The sequence below is a fragment of the Dipodomys spectabilis genome, unplaced genomic scaffold (genome assembly GCF_019054845.1).
Source record: "Dipodomys spectabilis isolate Male_0828 unplaced genomic scaffold, ASM1905484v1 ptg000096l, whole genome shotgun sequence".
NCBI classification, from domain to species: domain Eukaryota; kingdom Metazoa; phylum Chordata; class Mammalia; order Rodentia; family Heteromyidae; genus Dipodomys; species Dipodomys spectabilis.
In genome coordinates this window covers 33116631-33134546 of record NW_024870773.1, presented here as the reverse complement: position 1 = coordinate 33134546, position 17916 = coordinate 33116631, and the positions used below count along the sequence as shown (strand labels likewise).

At 39.1% G+C, this 17916-nt stretch overlaps 1 protein-coding gene across 1 annotated transcript in view; it reads left to right on the top strand.

Annotated features, from left to right (window-relative positions):
* The window catches only part of Prkdc (protein kinase, DNA-activated, catalytic subunit), a 181105-nt gene that overhangs the window by 132570 nt on the left and 30619 nt on the right, over positions 1 to 17916 (top strand). Inside the window, exons 63-69 of the mRNA XM_042685966.1 lie at positions 1386 to 1591; positions 3915 to 4053; positions 4745 to 4933; positions 6216 to 6440; positions 7530 to 7638; positions 9944 to 10055; positions 17320 to 17500. Of these exons, the coding sequence (XP_042541900.1) occupies positions 1386 to 1591; positions 3915 to 4053; positions 4745 to 4933; positions 6216 to 6440; positions 7530 to 7638; positions 9944 to 10055; positions 17320 to 17500 (1161 nt within the window). The remainder of the gene's footprint in view (positions 1 to 1385; positions 1592 to 3914; positions 4054 to 4744; positions 4934 to 6215; positions 6441 to 7529; positions 7639 to 9943; positions 10056 to 17319; positions 17501 to 17916) is intronic.

The following is a 17916-nucleotide window of genomic DNA, read 5'->3' as shown; positions in this document are numbered from 1 at the left end:
TGTGTTACCTCTTCTCAGCTGGGCACATGTAAGTTTTTTTTTTAATATGGGGACTCCTTAAAAATGACAGAATAATCTGAAGTGAAACTTGTTATGGAAGTGTTTTATATTAAGCCAGTCTTCTTGTCATTTTAATTAAACCCTGTATTTTATGTAATTATCTTTCTTTAAGTAGTAATTCACAAATTGTTTCTTGCCTCCTGAGGTGGTGATGTGCCTGGCTTTGTTCTAATTGGAGAGGTCAGGTCAGGTTACCACCAGGAAGAGACAAAAGCCCTACTCTTCAAATTTGCATTTTTGAGAAGTGACAGGAAATCCACAGATAAACACAAAACAGAACATGAGGTAGTTGTTTTTACCACAGTACATGAGTAATACTGTAGTGTTCAAGCAGTGTAGGGCAGCAGCAAAGCAAGTAAATGAATGGCATGTTGATCAGGCAGGTATATGTGGTATTATTGATGGCCTGAACATGGTGGCTGAAGTCTTAGCTAAGGGGACCCAGTTTGAGCAGAGAACTTAATTAACATGGATGTACTTTCAGTTACTGCTTAAATATACTTATCAGAAGATTGATTTAAAAAAGGTATTATGTTGCATAAGCACAGGTTATTATTTGAAATAGAATTATATTTGAATTTGATGTTTTGTTAGACATGGTGAATTTGATTTCTGATCACTACTCTTCCTAAGGGTAGCAGACAGTTTTTGTTTTGCTTACTTTGGAGACTTTACATTCTTCTTATCAACCAGAGGCTGCATGGCTAGTGGTCTGTTGTGATGTGGAGGTGAGGGGCACGGGTAGGGCTAGTGCAGGTGTGTCTGGGCCTCAAGAACAGGTGCAGGGGGCTCTCACACTGTTCTTAGTGACCTCTTATGCATTTGGGGTTATTTTTCACTAATTTTATGTTTTAGCACTCGAGTGAAGAGCTACAAAGTAAAGGACATTACAATAATCCTTTAAAGCTGTTCAAATACTGTTGAATAAGTAGGCTACTGAATACAAAAAATGGACTATCAGATCCAGTTTAGGTGATTGGATATGAAATATTTATGTTTCAATTGGGAAAATTGCAAGTGTTATTTGGATGTATTGAGGACAGAGAGAGAGAGAGAGAGAGAGAGAGAGAGAGAGAGAGAGAGAGAAAGTATTCATTTTACCACTACTTTCTTTGCTTTAAATTCCTGGATTGGAAATTTAAAAGATAATTTCCTCCTTTGAGCAAATTGAATATTGGAGGGAAATTTGTGAATAGAGTTACACAGAGAAAGTTTTAATCACTACTTACATCAGAATTTTCTTTAATGTTTAGTAAGTTAGTCAATTGTGAAGATGTTGTCCAGGTCTCACAGGCTAAATAGGTATATGTGTTTGGCCTTCACAGGAAATCAGTTGTCAACATGCAGACTTGCTAAGTCTTGATCCAGCTGCCATTCGTGCCAGCTGCCTGGCTAGTCTGCAGCAGCCTGGGGGTATCTGCCTTCTTGAGCAAGCACTGCTCCAGCTAATGCCTACAGAGCGCCCCACCAAACGCATCCGGGGCAAGTCCCAGCTTCCTCCGGATGTTCTCCGGTGGATGGAACTTGCGAGGTAAGCTGTGAGGGCCACTCAGAAGAGCAGTGAGTCCAACCAAAGTGACAGAAAAACACACAAGGAGACTTGGCGTCATTTAGCAGAAGATCAACCAATGAAATTGGTTATAACCCTGTCTGAAAATTTTAAAAATCTGCTGAGACTGAATACAACTCTAGTTACCCTGAGAAGGAATGTGTCCAATGAAAGATTAAACCTGTTAATTCCTTTTGTTACGCACTTGTCTGAACTTTTAAGGATGGCTGTAATGATAATTCTTAATGTTTTGTTTTCTCTAGTGTGGCTAAGCAGATCACCTACTGTTTTCAGCAGGATTCAATATTGTAGCAATACTTTTAGTGACCTTGTTCAGGCCTAATTATATAAAAGGATCTTAGGTCAGCATTGAAATTTATTTTGAACTGTTTTACCATGATTTAGATCTTTAGGTTCTAAGAGAAGAGGTAGTAAGAGTAAAGATTGATTTGAAAGGCAGGCATGGAGGAGAATTGGAGATGGAGGAGGCATTGATGACAGACTCATACATGATGTGTCCTATAGGAAATTTATTTTTTTTTTCTGGTCGTGGGATTTGAGCTCTGGGCCTGGGCTCTGTCCCTCAGATTTTCAGCCCAAGGCTAGTGCTCTGCTACTTGAGCCACAGCGACACCTCCAGTTTTCTGGTGGCTTATTGGAGATAAGAGTCTCACAGACTTTCCTGACTGGGCTGGCTTTGAACTGAAGTCCTTAGATCTCAGCCCCCGAGTAGCTAGGATTACATCAGTGACTGGCAATGTATACATTTTTATACATAACCAGAACATGAAGTAGAGGAGTGAGATATATGCTAAGAGAGGAGAGTCACCAAATGAGGACAAATTGAGGAGTAACTCAGGGCTAGTGAAAAAACCTATATCCTGTATTTGCTGGAAAATAAAACATAGAACTTGTGGTTTGTTTTGTTTTGTTTGTTCGTTAGGCAGGTGTTCAGCCACTGAGCCTTCCCTTCAGCCCTTTTTGTTTTAATTAATTTCAGATGGGATTTTGTACTTTTTGCCTGGGACTGGACTCAATCCTCAATCCTCCCCCCTGTGCCTCCCAAGTGGCTGAGATTACAGGTTATCATAACATCCAGTTTATTTATTGAGATGAGGTCTAATTTTTTTATGTAGGATGGCCTTGAACCATGATCCTATTTTCTTTCCTCCCATGTAGCTGAGATTACAGGTATATAGTACCATGCTCTGTTGTAATATACAAGTTTTAACTTGTGAACATAATATAATGTTTTCTTTTTCTATATCTTGGTTACTGTTATACCTGTAATCAAAGTACGAGGTGTCCAGGGTAGGGTTTCTATAGAGATCTCTTTTCTGTTAGTAGCTCTTCTCTACTCCTCAACTCTTGCCTGTGTGCTGCTGTTCCACCAACCACCTGTCTTAGCCCTGCCTCTGGTTTGTGTTCTTTGATCCCTGTGATCTGGTCAATAACAGATATCTGTGAGATTTCTATTTAAATTTGTAATCAGTAGGCTGATATAGATTCTGCAGCTTCTTTGATGGGAATACAAAAACCTTAGTATCCAGGAAGTATAACCAAGGAAAAGGAGTCCTTGGATGATTGGTCAATGACTACAGTTTTAGGAAAAGATGGCTTTGGGGTTAAGAGTTGAGGATGGGAAAAACAATTTCAACAGAATGGGAATAAACTTAATAAATATTAACTGGAGATTTTCAGTAAGGGAAGCTTGCTTGACAAGATCTCAAGATATATATATATATATATATATATATATATATATATATATATATATAGAGAGAGAGAGAGAGAGAGAGAGAGAGATCTATCTCTCTCTATATATATTTTTAGATAGTCTCACTGTGTATGTAGTCTAGACTATTTTCAAATGTATGGTTTTCCTGCCTCAGCTTCCTGAGTGCTGGAATTGTAGGCATATAATACCATGCCTGAAAAAACAGATTTTTACTAAGAGTTGAGGTTTAAAAAAAATGGCATTGGTGGGGTAAAAGTTGCTGTTTATTTGGTTCTTGCTTCATAAGAATTCTAAATGTGTCATCTGCAGAAGTTTATTTTATGAAGCAATTTGTACACTATGAGCTCTTGGCTCTTGGTAAGTTAGAATACCTTTTGCTTACTGTATGAATAAAATAGTCAAATCTAGGGATAACTTCAAAATAGTTCTAGCAAAATAAAAGTGACACTTTAAATGTATTCTTTTGTTAATTGTGTGGCATCCTATTTAAGTTTAATTTCATTAGTGTGAGTACTTTTGAACTATTGGCATGTTCACTGTTTGGACCTATCTTCATTTGTTTCACAGGCTGTATAGATCGATTGGAGAGTATGACGTACTCCGTGGGATTTTTAGCACTGAGATAGGAACTAAAAAGGACAGTCAGAATGCGTTATTAGCAGAAGCCAGAAGTGATTATTCTGGAGCTGCTAAACAGTACAATGAGGTGAGTAGTCTTTAACCAGTATGCCACTTGCTTAAACAGTTTGATTCTCTTCATGAAAAATGGTTAGTTTATTCCATATTGCTAACAGAGGTTAACAGTTACCATATGTGGTACCAAAACAAGACAGTGACATGGTATCTCTATGCTTTTTTAAGAAAACATGGAATAGAAGACAAACTATTTCATAAATTTCCAAGTACCATAAAACTGTTTCTTGTTAGTTTCATGTCTATTTTGTTACAGTATCTGTTTGAAAATTGTTACTTTTAGTAAGTAAGAAATTTCTGAGGAGGTAAGAAGAATTTGAGATCATAATTCTCTTTGGTTCTGTACATTTTGCTGAGTTGCCAGTGGCCAGAATTTGACCTGTGAGGCTGTTGAATGAGCAACCACAATTTTAAAATTATTTGCAGTGTTCTACAGGTGTTCTGTGTTTTAACTTTTAGTCTAAGAACTTGTTAAAAAAGTAACCCAGTTTTAAGGATTGCTTACTGGCTTACTGATAAATTTCTCAATGAAATCACTTACTCAGGATTAGGGTTTTATAAGTATTTGTTCCTATAACATCTCCTTCTTTTTTCTTTCTTTTTATATACATGATTACGCGGAATACTCTTTCCCTCCTTTTGTACATGTTTTGTTTGTATTATTTTCCACTCTGTGAAATGATCCATTAACTTTGCTCTGCCAGGCTCTCAATAAACAAGAGTGGGAAGATGGTGAGCCCACAGAGGCTGAGAAGGACTTTTGGGAAATGGCAGCCCTTGACTGCTACAATCACCTCTCAGAGTGGAAATCACTTGAGTACTGCTCTACAGCCAGTGTAGACAGTGAGAGCCCTCCCGACCTAAGTAAAATCTGGAGTGAAGCATTTTATCAGGTGGGTAGAATTGTCTTTAGGTCACTGAAACCAATAGTTTAGATTGGTCCAGTGTCTTTGATTTAGTAAAATTGTATAAAGATACTTTAAAACAGGCAGTAGTTTTGAAGCATTTGAATATTCAAGTAGCTTGACTCTGTGGTCACACTTAATAGTGTTAAATCTCATCGTTTTAAAGTAAGTGTTTGTATGGTGTATAACGTGTACACCATTATATGTTATAGACTGTGATAGACAATTTGCTTCAGGAAAGTTAGAATGAACTTGTGACTTTAAATGAGCATCATTATTCCACAATACTGTGAAATTCGGGAAATTATGTAATCACTTAATCACAATAAAAAAAAAAAAGAACCTCGGGGAAGGTAGGGAGGCAAGGGGTGGTAGGGGGAAAACAATGGAGGGGGTAACAATGCTCAATAGGAAGTGTACTCATTACCTTACTCATGTAACTGTAACCCTCTGTATAGTATCTTTACAATAAAAAAAAAAAAAGTGTTAACATCCCTGATGTAACCACATGGAAAGATACTTTCTGTTGCCTTTTGTACTACAGAGAAATCACTTGGCCTCCCTGGCCATCCCAGGAAATGATTTCTGGCCCCTCATGCTTTGCCTGCCATTACCTTGACAGTTTGTAGCCTACATGCTAGTATCTTCAGCTAAGAGTAGGTCCTTTCATTTTTTTTTTTTTTTTTGTAGTACTGGGATTTGAATTTAGGACTTATACTTGCTAGGCAGTTGTTCTATCACTAAGCCATGACTGGTTATTTTAAGATAGGGTCTCACTTTGTACCCTGGCATGCACTTAAACTATAATACTCCTATTTTTGTTTCCCGCAGTAGCCTGGATGACATGTGTATACATGTGTATCCATCCAGTGTTTTCCTGCAAAGTGGAGTTTAGTGGACTTTTCTGCCTGAGCTAGCCTGTCACTGCAGTGTTCTTATCTCAGCCTCCTATGCAATTCAGATGACAGGTGTGCACCATTGTCCTCAGCTATTGGCTGAAATGGAAGCTTACAAAATTATTTTCCTCAGACTGGCCTTGAATCATGATCCTCCCTATCTCTGCCTCCCAAATAACTAGGATTATAGGTTTAAGCCACTAGTGCCTGGCTAAGATCCCATTTAAATTTTTTTTGATAGAACATATTCCTGAAAAGTTTGATGGTTATAAAAGAAGCCATATTAGGTTAATTTTATTTTGAAATTTTGACCTGTAAAATTATTCCAAAGGATAAGTAGAAATTAATGATCGGACAATTTTTATGTTCCTCAGGAGACCTATCTACCGTACATGATTCGCAGCAAGCTGAAACTCCTGCTTCAAGGAGAGGGAGACCAGTCCTTGCTGACGTTTATGGATCAGGCCATGCGCAAGGAGCTGCAGCAGGTTCTCCTAGAGGTTCAGTACAGTCAGGAGTTGAGTCTTCTCTACATATTGCAAGATGATGTTGACAGGGCCAAATATTATATTGAAAATGGCATTCAGATTTTTATGCAGGTAATACAAATAGATCTGTCTGAAATATACCATTTTTATGGAAATTTTAAAAGTCAGTAAACTCAAAAAATGAATAGGCCCAAGTTTGTATGTATCATTGTATACCACCCATTTCCTTCTTTTGTCCTTAAGTATTTTCACTGTTTTTATCTTGTGTCTTTTTAAATTGTATTTTTTTTTTCCATTGTAGAAGTTCCATTGTGGGTTTTTCTTTCTTTGGTTTTTCTCTTTTCCACACTGTTAAAGAAGTCTCAGTCTAGCCTTTTACCTGTAAAAGTTCGATGGCTTTGTGGAGAAGAACATGGATTGATCCTTCTTATTTTCCTGAGTCTTCTGCTTACCTATTGTGAGGGAGAATCATGTAGAGAGTCTACCACCAATATTTTATCACTGGCATATGTATCGTAGATACAAATGTGTGCATTATTTTCATCATTTCAAAGTGGCTTCTATGCTTGGCAGTTTTGCATTTTAAAATGTTGTAATATTAAAAGTTGAGCTGGGAATGTGGCTTAGTGGTAGAGTGCTCATCTAGCATGCATGAAACCCTGGGTTCGATTCCTCAGTACCACATAATTAGAAAAAGCCAGAAGTGGTTATGTGGTTTAAGTGGTGGAGTGTTAGCCTTGAGCAAAAGAAACTCAGGGACAGTGCCCAGGCCCTGAGTTCAAGCCCTGGACTGGCAAAAAAAAAAAAAAAAAGGTTGGTTTAGACTTGGAATGTAGTAGAAAACCTGACTCATATTATTAAGATCCTAGATTCCATTCTCAGCATAGATAGATAGATAGATAGATAGATAGATAGATAGATAGATAGATAGATGGATAGATGGAGGTACAAATAGAGATGGTAGTCTGATTATATTGATTTTGTTGCTATTGTTGAACTAAAATATGATTGCATGCCTAAATTGTTAGACAATTTTAAACCATGTAGTAATTGTTCCTATGACCTAATTGTTAACAACTCTAAAACACTGCATAGTTAATGTGTAAGTTATTTGCTGTATTTCTACATTAAAAAACATTTTAAAAATTCAGGTAATAAATTGGCTTATGACAAATGCTAAATACCTTTTCTTTATCCTAGAATTATTCTAGTATTGATGTTCTCTTACATAGAAGTAGACTTGCAAAATTACAGTCTATACAAACATTAACAGAAATTCAGGAGTTCATCAGCTTTATCAGAAAAGAAGGTAATACTTTTTTTATTTTCCATTCTTTTTCCTTTCTAAATGTGGATGAGTACCTGCTTTTCTTTTGCTTACTGCAAGAACAGACTTAATGTATGGGTTGGAAATTGCCTTGAATTTGTTCTACAAACGTGTGTTGAGGTCATTGGAATAAGTGTATAAAATGACAAATACTGCTGTGGGCACTAGCTATGCAAAGCTAAACAAAACATTATTTGTCTTGAATAAGTATTTAGAATGGTGGATGATTCTATGTCATGAGTTAGTGTGGACCCTGGCGGCAGGGCTTGCTCTGCTTTGAGAGGGCAGAAGGCTTTTGTTGGAGGAGCCCATGGGGCCCAATTGCAGAGTGGAAGAGAGCTTGCAGAAGCCCACTTTGCAGAAAGTTGCACTGTTGGGTGCCTGAGAGGGAGACCATTAACCAGAGAGGTTAATGGGAGGTAATATGGGAGAAGGCTATAGGGGTCACTGGGTCTGTGTGATCCCAAGCAGTTTTATCCTGGTACTTATGAGAGAGAGGCTACCTAAGAGTCTGAGAAAGAGAGAGAGACAGAGACAGAGACAGACGGAGACAGAGACAGAGACAGACAGAGACAGAGACAGAGAATAGCTTTCCAAAGGAAAAGTCAAAAGTCTTAATGAAGAATTATAAAAGTCTCAATTATAAATTATAAGTCTAACAATGCTTGATAAGAAATGTACTCATTATCTTGCCCATGTAATTGTAACCCTTCTGTACGGTATTTTCACTATAAAAAAATTGTATCTATTTCAATTTTTGTTCTGAATGATTAAAAGTAATTATAAATGAGAATTAAATTTCAGGGTTGTTGGAGTGGCTCAAGTGGCAGGTAGGTACTTACCTAACAGTATGAGGCCATAGATTCAGATCTCAGTTATACCAAAAACAAGTGAGCAAATAACAAACTTTTTCAGGATACAAACAAAAATCAATTTTCTTGTCTTCCCTAATGTTCCTTGCTGTAAATTTAAAATAGTAAGTGCTTTTCACAGTTTGAGTTGATTAATCTTTTAAATCTGTATTACCTTGATCCTGTAACAACTTTATGAGATATATTTCTTTTAATTTTATATGTCATATAGTATTCCTAATGATTGTTTTCAGGCAACAGAAAGAGAAAACTGGACTGGAGCTTGGTTAAAAAACGCTCTGAGCAAAAAAGCCCAGGGAGAGTGTGAAGGCCCGAGTTCAGGTCCCATTACCAGCATAAAAAAAAGAAGGAAGGAAGGAAGGGAGGAAGGGAAACAGCAGCAAATAAGAGGGAAAACTAAAACCTTAAGCATTATAGTGTAAAATTTAAATTCTGTGAAGATTATGGAACTCTTTTAAGATCTGTAAAGCTAGATTATTTTAGATATTAGAAATGTACCCAGGCCAGGTTCATATCCCCTAGTTAAACATAGTGTTAAGTCTCCAACCTAAATTGTAGTATTCGAATTAATGTAAACAAAGATTATAGCCCTGTGTTAATTCAGATCAGATTTGTTTGTTTTATGGCTCACAGGCCTTGAACTCAGGGTCTGGGTGCTGTCCCTGAGCTCTTTTGCTCAAGGCTAGCCCTCTACCACTTTGAGCCACAGCTCCACTTCCAGTTTTTTGGTGGTTAATTGGAGATAATTGGCTTTACTGTACAGGCTGGCTTTTAACCGTTATTCTCAGATCTCAGCCTCCTGAGTAGCTAAGGTTATACATGTGAGCCCCCAGTGCCAGACTCCAGATCAGATTTTTGTCTTCCACAAAATTGACTGTTCCCTTGTGAAAATCTCCTTGTTTTTGAATGCTATGAAATTTCAAAATTGTAGAATAAAGGATTGGGGATTTGTAAAAAGTTTTGTATGAATTTACTTCTCTTTTTTCTTTCCTTTTTTTTTTTTTCTTTTGGGTCCGGTCGTGGGGCCTGAACTCTGGGCCTGGGCGCTGTCCCTTAGCTCTTCAGCTCAACGCTAGTGCTCTACCACTTGAGCCACAGCACCACTTCCGGCTTTTTTCTTTTTGCTTATGTGATGCTGAGGAATTGAACCCAGGGCCTCATGCATGCAAGGCAAGCACTCCACCACTGAGCTGCCTTCCCAGCCCCTATTTCTCTTTTTTCTATATCCACAAATGATTAAATTTAAGTATCAGAATACTATAGTGATTTGTGTTGCTTTTGTGAAAGAAATTTTTTTCTTTCTAATTTGGACAAGAAATTAGAACTTGGTTCAACTTATTAATGATGACTCCATTCTGACAGTTGGTTTTTATCATTTAACTGTGGGTGTGAGCATTCTCTAATATTATTTTTAGGTAATTTATCATCTCAAGTTGCCCTTAAGAGACTTCTAAAAACTTGGACAAACAGGTACCCGGATGTTAAAATGGACCCCATGAACATCTGGGATGATATTATCACAAATAGGTAAGTTGTGATCTTTTTAAGCCAAGTGTGGCTTCTTTAGCAAAACTGTCATAATGGTTCTTCTAACCATGGCTTAGAAAAACATGATATTTGAGCCAATTGTACCTCTTTTTCATGCTGATTAGTCACATTAAGTTCTGACAAAACTGGATTTGCAATACATTATCTTCACTTACTCCTTGGGGGGATTTTTGCCCACTCATTGTGGAAGAATTGGGTGTTGGTGGTTGGTGGGGATGACCCCTCACCACAGACTTAGGTAGTGTTATGACAGCAGGAAAGAATGCTGCATAATGAGTTTTTATTTTCTGGTTTTAAAACTTAGGTTCTTGGGTGGGGTCTGGTTGTGGGGCCTGAACTCTGGGCCTGGGCACTATCCCTCAGCTCTTCAGCTCAAGGCTAGCGCTCTACCACCTGAGCCACAGTGCCACTTCCGACTTTTTTCTTTTTGCTTATGTGGTGCTGAGGAATCGAACCCAGGGCCTCAGGCATGCAAGGCAAGCGCTCTACCACTGAGCCACCTTCCCAGCCCCAAAACTTAGGTTCTTGACAACTCTGCTTTTTGCTTCACAACTCTTTTTTTGTTTGTTTGTTTGGTTTTTGGTGCCAGTCCTGGGGCTTAAACTCAGGACCCTGGACACTGTCCTTGAGCTTTTGTGTTTATGGCTAGAGCTCTACCATTTGAGCCGCACTTCTACTTCTGAATTCTTTGGTGTTTAATTGGAGATTCTTGATTCTTGATTCTAGATTCTTGATTCTACTCAGCTTCCTGAGTAGCCTGGGGTTACAGGTGTGAGCCACTGCCACCCTGCTTGCCTGACAGTTCTTTTATTGAGTTGTGTTCACTTCCCACAGTCTGAGTTTTTATTAATCTTGGGGGATCTAGAGGGACATTTACTGTGTCCTTAGGGAAGAGGCTGTTGAGTTAGAGAGGTTGTACATTATTTGTGCAAATATCCTTGAGGAAATAGGACTTAAGGACTCTGATGTCAGTTGTTACTTCCATTATTTCCTCTATTTATGTAATTTTAATTTTTTACTTTGAGATAAGTTCTTGTGGAAAAGTTGCAAAAAATGTAGAAACCTCTTGTGCTTTTTTTTAAGTATACAATTAAAATTTTTTGATATTTTATCACATTTTTTTAATTGGTGGTGTGGGAGTTGAACTCAGGGCCTTGTAATTGCTAGGGTCTTGTAATTTCTACCACTTGAGCTATGTATCCAACCCTTTTTTCATTGGTTATTTTCTAAGTAGGTTCTTTCTTTCTGTTTGAGCTCCGATTTTCCTACGTGTCTTTTCCCATTTTGCCAGGGATGACAGGCTTGTACCACTGTGCCAAGCCATTGTGCTTCCCCCAGAACTGGGATAGCAGACTCGTGCCAGTAGGCCAGCCATCAGTGAACATGAAATTCCATGAACTGACTTTGAAGTATGATCTTTGATCTCTGCCTCTCAAATAACTAGAATTAACAGGCCTGAGCCACCCAGGCCCAGTTCACGTTAGTTTTCTTTTTTTTAAATTTTCTTCCTTTCTTCTATACCTACTATTTATTTTCTGAACCATTTGCATGTAAGTTGCATATATGTCTCTTCATTCTTTATGTGCTCATGTACATTTCCAAAGAGCATGCTTTTATATAAGCATAGCAATCAATTTAAGTGCCCATTTTCAATCTATGGACTAGTTTCAGTTTTGTCACTGTCCTATTAGTGTGTTCTGCAGTATTCTCCCCATCCTCTTCCTATAGGACAGAACCACAGACTGTATTTAGTTCTGTCTTTTTAGTGCACTTTGTTTTGGAACACTTCCTTAGGCTTTCTGTCTTTCATAACATTAACACTTCTAAAGAGCATTTCTCACTGTGTCTTACGTTTCTCAATAATGAGATTTAGTGTTCTACCCCTAACTAGAGCACTCCTCAGTTCTTCTCAGACTGTCATGTCACATGTGGGCCACATAGCATGCATTTGCCTTTTTCTGTGAAAGTCATTTCCAATACCTGCTAAAATGTTGTCTGGTTTCTCCATTTCTTTCTTTCTTTTTTTTTTTTTTGTCAGTAGTGAGGCTTGAACTTAATGTCCATGAGCTTGTCAGCTCAAAGTTAGCGCTCTACCTCTTGAGCCACAGCACCACTTCCAGTTTTCTGAGAGATTTATTGGAGATAAAAGTCTCATAGAAGCCGGGCGCTGGTGGCTCACACCTGTAATCCTAGCTACTCAGGAGGCTGAGATCTTAGGATCGCGGTTCAAAGCCCGCCCGGGCAGGAGAGACCGTGAGACTCCAAACCGGAAGTGGCGCTGTAGCTCAAGTGGTAGAGCGCTCACCTTGAGCTGAAGAGCTGAGGGACAGCGCCCAGGCCCAGAGTTCAAGCCCCACTACCGACAAAAAAAAAAAAGTCTCACAGACTTTCCTGTCCGGGCTCTCTTTGAACCACAATCCTCAGATCTCAGCTCCCTGAGTAGCTAGATTACAGGCGTGAGCCACTGGCATCCGACTCCATTTCTTTTTCTTTGCAACCAGTAAAAGATTAATATGGAAGATGCTTTGAGATATGCAAATGTCCTCTTTCTCATGAGATTTACCATTTCTCTTTCACATCACTGGATGATTCTTAGCTTATTTGACTTCTTGACACCAGTGTTTGCAAATTGGCAATTTCTGACTTCAACACTTGTACCATGCTTGTTAATGTACATCTTATTAAAGGAAGAGTTCTCCCACTCCACATTCATTATTTTTTAAACTATCAATATAGGCTCATAGGTTCAAATTTTATTGAATAAGATACTACTTTCCTTAGATATTTCATGGTTAGATGGTCTCAGATTGCATGTTTGAAGTCTAGGTTTTGTCAGCTGTGTCACACAGTAGAAGACAGGGTGTGCATGGAAAGTCAGGTTGTGCTCAAGCATTATTAGTAAGAGGAACTGGAGAACTCTCAGGATAGAAGAAGGAATTGGATTGCAGCCAGGCAAAGGGAGAGTACCTCCCTGTCTGAACTAGGTCAGCCCAGAGAGGCTCACTGTTGGCAGTTAGGCAACACTTGGAATACATAGGAAACACACTTTAGTTTCTGGTGGTCCAAACCAAGTCTGGATGGGCACAGAAGATTAATTGTCAGGTAGGAGCTACCACCCTAATATAAGCTCTAGAGCAAGTTTGGGTCGTAACAGCCATTTACATCAAAGTGGATGGTCCATATCAAAATAGCTGATTCACTTTAAGATAGGTCTATCTTGGGTCATTTTTGTCAGTGCCCAAATCTGCACCTTCGAGGATATGCTGTTGTGTTCTGATAGATGTTCAAGGATTAGGGCACGCTACTTGTAGGGCACTATGTAGGAGCTCTATTGAGGAAGATCATGGAGGGGCTCTTTGCTCCTGATGATAGATTTACAGCTTCTCTAGTGTGAAAGGCAGCCACAGTGGTTATGCTTTCTGCAGAACCAGATAGGTCAAGTACTCTGGCTATGTCTCCTATGTCTGCCTATTTTTGTCCTTCTCTTTCTGTTTCTTTGTGTCTGTACCTGTTTCTCACACAGACACATAAACATACACAGATAACTACAGAGACCCAACAAAGATCAGCTCATATCCTAAGAACCTCCTAACTATCACTAAGCCAAGATGTCATCTCAGGCCTTTGGGAAATCAAGAACAGCACAGCCTACGCCAGTCTTGCACTTTATCCCTTCTCCTTCACTAGCCCAATCCCAAGGTCTTCTGTGAGCCCCCATCGGGGCTGCCCTAGCCTTGCTGAGACACATGTGACTGGTATTTAAAAGATTGTCTCCTCATTGTCTGGGTCGAGGTCTAGAACAGACACTAGACAGTGTCCTGTAGGCAGGTCACCACTTGACTGATGTATGCATGGAAGTGACACAGATGCTCAAAAATGTTATGCAGTCATTTTAAAATTTGACTTGCAACTTGAAAGGTGACAGAGGAGGTGACATCAGTGACAGGCATGTCAGATCAGCTCTAGAAGGTCCACATATCACCTGCTTGTAGGGTTACGGTGCGTTTCACATGACAGGGCTCTGATGTCTGGAAATATGCTAGCAGCCGCAATTAAGTATAAACGCTACTTGGATCCTCTGACCCCTGGTCCTTCTCAGCATCCCCAGCTGAGGACAGAATTGCAACTCCCAGTAGTCTTTGTGCTTGACCAGGCCAGACAGCCTGAGATTTTCCTTTATTATTGGCTGCTAGTAACTTGATTATGATGGTCTACGTATGATTTTATCCTATTTGAGTTTACTGAGCTGTTTTTTTTTTTGGTCCTGGGGCTTGAACTCTGGGCCTGGGCGCTGTCCCTTAGCTCTTCAGCTCAAGCCTAACACGCTACCACTTGAGCCACAGCATTACTTCCAGTTTTCTGGTGCTTTATTGGAGATAAGAGTCTCACAGACTTTCCTGCCCAGGTTGGCTTTGAACCATGATCCTCAGATCTCAGCTGCTGAGTAGCTAGGATTACAGGCGTGAGCCACCGGCGCCCAGCTCTGAGCTCTTTTCTTTATTCTTAAAATTATCTTTAAGTACTTGTACAGAGGGGCTTCAATTAAGCATGTCAATTTATGTGAACATTGCATGTTCTTCAGTGTCTCAGCATCATTCTCTCTCCATTTACCCCAACCTTACCCAGCTCTCAAGTTTTACCGAGTGTCTTTTTTTTTTGTCGGTCATGGGGCTTGAACTCTGGGCCTGGGCACTGTCCCTCAGCTCTTCAGTTCAAGGCGAGCGCCCTACCACTTGAGCTACTGCGTCACTTCCGGTTTTCTGGTGGTTTATTGGAGATAGGAGTCTCACAGTCTCTCCTGCCCGGGCTGGCTTTGAACAGCGATCCTCAGATCTCAGCCTCCTGAGTAGCTAGGATTACAGGCGTGAGCCACCAGCTCCCGGCTTTACCGAGTGTCTTGAATCTGTATATATCACCAAATTTGCAGAGGTTTCTCTCACTATTTGTTCAAATACTGTTAACCCTAATCAGATGTTTTGATATAGTTCAATAGGTCTGTGTATATTTCATTCAGTCTTTTTTGGGGGGGGAGGGTAGTAGGAATTCAGTTGTGGGACTTGAACTCTGGGCCAGGATATTGTCCCTCAGCTCTTCAGCTCAAGGCTAGCGCTCTACCGAGCCACAGTGCCACTTCCGTTTTTTTTGGTGGTTAATTGGAGATAACACTTTCCTGCTGGGCTGGCTTTGAACTGTGATCCTCAGATCTCAGCCTCCTGAGTATCTAGGATTACAGGTGTGAGCTCTGGTACCCAAACAATCTCTTTTTTCTTTATTCTTTTTTTTTTTTTAATTTATTTTGTTTTATTTTTTATTGTGAAAATACTGTACAGAGGGGATTTTCTTAATCTTTAGACTAAACCTCTATTGACTTGTTTTGAGGCCTGTTGACCTGCTATTTCCCTCCATTTTCTTCATCTCTATTGAGCTTGTCTAGTCTAAGTATTTTATATCAGGTACTTTAGTTTTCACTTGTAAAATTTACATGTTTTCCTTTGGCTGTATAGAGGTATCCATCATTTTCAATGTGTATTTGGGGGGGGGCATATTTAAAGTAGCTGCCTTAAGGAACTTGTATGATTCTTCTGACACATGAGTCTTTTAGATACTATCAGCTAAATCTTTTTCCACTGAAAATTGATACAATTTCTTGATTCTTCTGATCAGTTAATTTCGAATTATATCATGGCAATTGTGAATGTTGTCTTGGGTGGGCTGGTTTCTTGTGTAATTCTCTGGCAGGTGATCAGCCCAGTTCTATTTGGAAAGATGGCCAGAGAGGCTGTCTCTTGCCTCTCTTGGTTCAGACCTCAGTCTGGCTTTAAGTCATTATCATACACTTGTTTTGAGTCTTCCCTGCACTTTCATGTCTCCATGGGCCGAAACCTGGATGGTTCATGCCTAGAGCTCATCTCTGATTGTTATGATCTCTCACATTCATGCTATTCCTACAGTCCAGTCTCTTCTGGCTCCTTTTAGGGCTTCTCCGGGCAGAAAGCACAGTCACAGAATCTCAGTCGCTCACATTGCCACATCATTCCATAATGGCAGCCAGCTTCCTGCACAGAAAAGCAGAAGAAAAAAGACGTGAGAAACTCATCCCAGTAGCAGAACCTTCTCCCAGTTTTGATTTCTCTGAACACAACAGCCTGAATGTTTTATTAATTCTGTAATCAGGGAGTTGTATTTTGGTGAGAGTTTCTAGTCATTACCAACAAAGAGCTGGACTCCGAGGGTTACACTGCCACACTGGAGCCACGAGTCTAGTCTTTCAGGGAAAAAAGGGCTCTGCGCCAGGCTCTGTTCTTACCAACATGCCACAAAAAAAAGCGCCACATGCATGAACCTTCTCTACCATTGCTTCATTTATTTTTGCTCTCTGGGATTCCCTTGTCAGTTCTGCCACCTGGAATTGGGTACCTCCCTGATGGCACAGGAGATTCCATCTCATGAGATTTCCACTGTCCCTCTTATCATCCTCCTCTTTCTGTTATTGCAGGGCATGTTATTCATACTGATGAGTGAACAATTTTTTTATTTAAGTAGCTGCACAAAGGGATTTCAATTCAACGTGCAAGACCTCTATCTCAAAAAAGTTCCTATATGAACAATAGAAAATTGCTTTATTATTGATTAGGGATGAACAGTGTATCTTAAGGCTCTTTTTCAATGTTGCTGACATTAAGTTAATGAAGATTACATTATTTGAACAAGGTTGTAAATGTAAATTATAACATGTAATTATAGATTTACTTATGAAAATTTGAATTTATATAAAAACATGCAAATTGTAAATATTTAGCTATTTTACATATAAATTAAGTAATTTCTATAAGCATATACTTAGGTTTTAGAATTCTTAGTGATTCTTTAATCTGTTTATTTCTTCATATTTTTTATGTTTGGGTATAGAACTGTAGAGTGGAGCTAAAAAGAAAAATGGCTTTTGACACAACATAGAGTATGTTATTCAGGAATGGAAAAACCTTGTGAGTTTAAGTGCTTTGTGCAAGCAAAAACACTACATGATATCTAGAAGATTCTGTTAATATATCCTTGTCCCTCTTTCAAGGTTTGGTTTATTAAAACGAGGAAAAATTGGTTCCTAGAATATATCTGTATAATGTAAGCAAAGCCTTAATAACTACAAAATTTCCATGTATAAGTGTTATCTAGTAGCTCCTAGAATATCTAGGATTTCTTTGATGAGTCTGATGTTAAGATTTGGTTCCCTTGTTTTCTGTAGGTGTTTCTTTCTCAGCAAACTAGAGGAGAAGCTGGCCATTCCAGATCATCACAGTATGGATGAAGATACTGATCCCAGTGACAAGGCAGAGGCGTACAAGCCAGAGGAAGATGCTCATTCCTTGATACAGAGCTGCAAGTTCTCCATGAAAATGAAGATGGTAGAAAGTGCACAAAAACAGGTGGGTCTAGGCTCCATAGCGAGACCTTGTCTCAAAAAGCAAACAAAGATAATACCGTTTTTACAAAAGAGAACACTGCAACTGAACACAAAATCAAACAACCTAGTTAAATAAATGGACAAAGAATTTAAATAGACATTTCTCCAAAGAAGATAGGAAAATAGCCATCAAGCACATGAAAAGATGCCCAGCATTAGTCACCATGGCAGTGCAAATGAAAGTCACTATGAGAGAGCAACCCATTAGTCAGGGTATAGAGAAGCCAGTACTCTAGTGCCAGTAAAATGTTGTATCTGCTGCGGAAAAGATGTGGCTATTTCAGTCTTGCCATCTGTCCTAGCAATACCACTCCTAGGCATAGACATAAAGACAGAAATTTGTATGCAGTTCACAGTAGATTACTCAGAATAACTGGG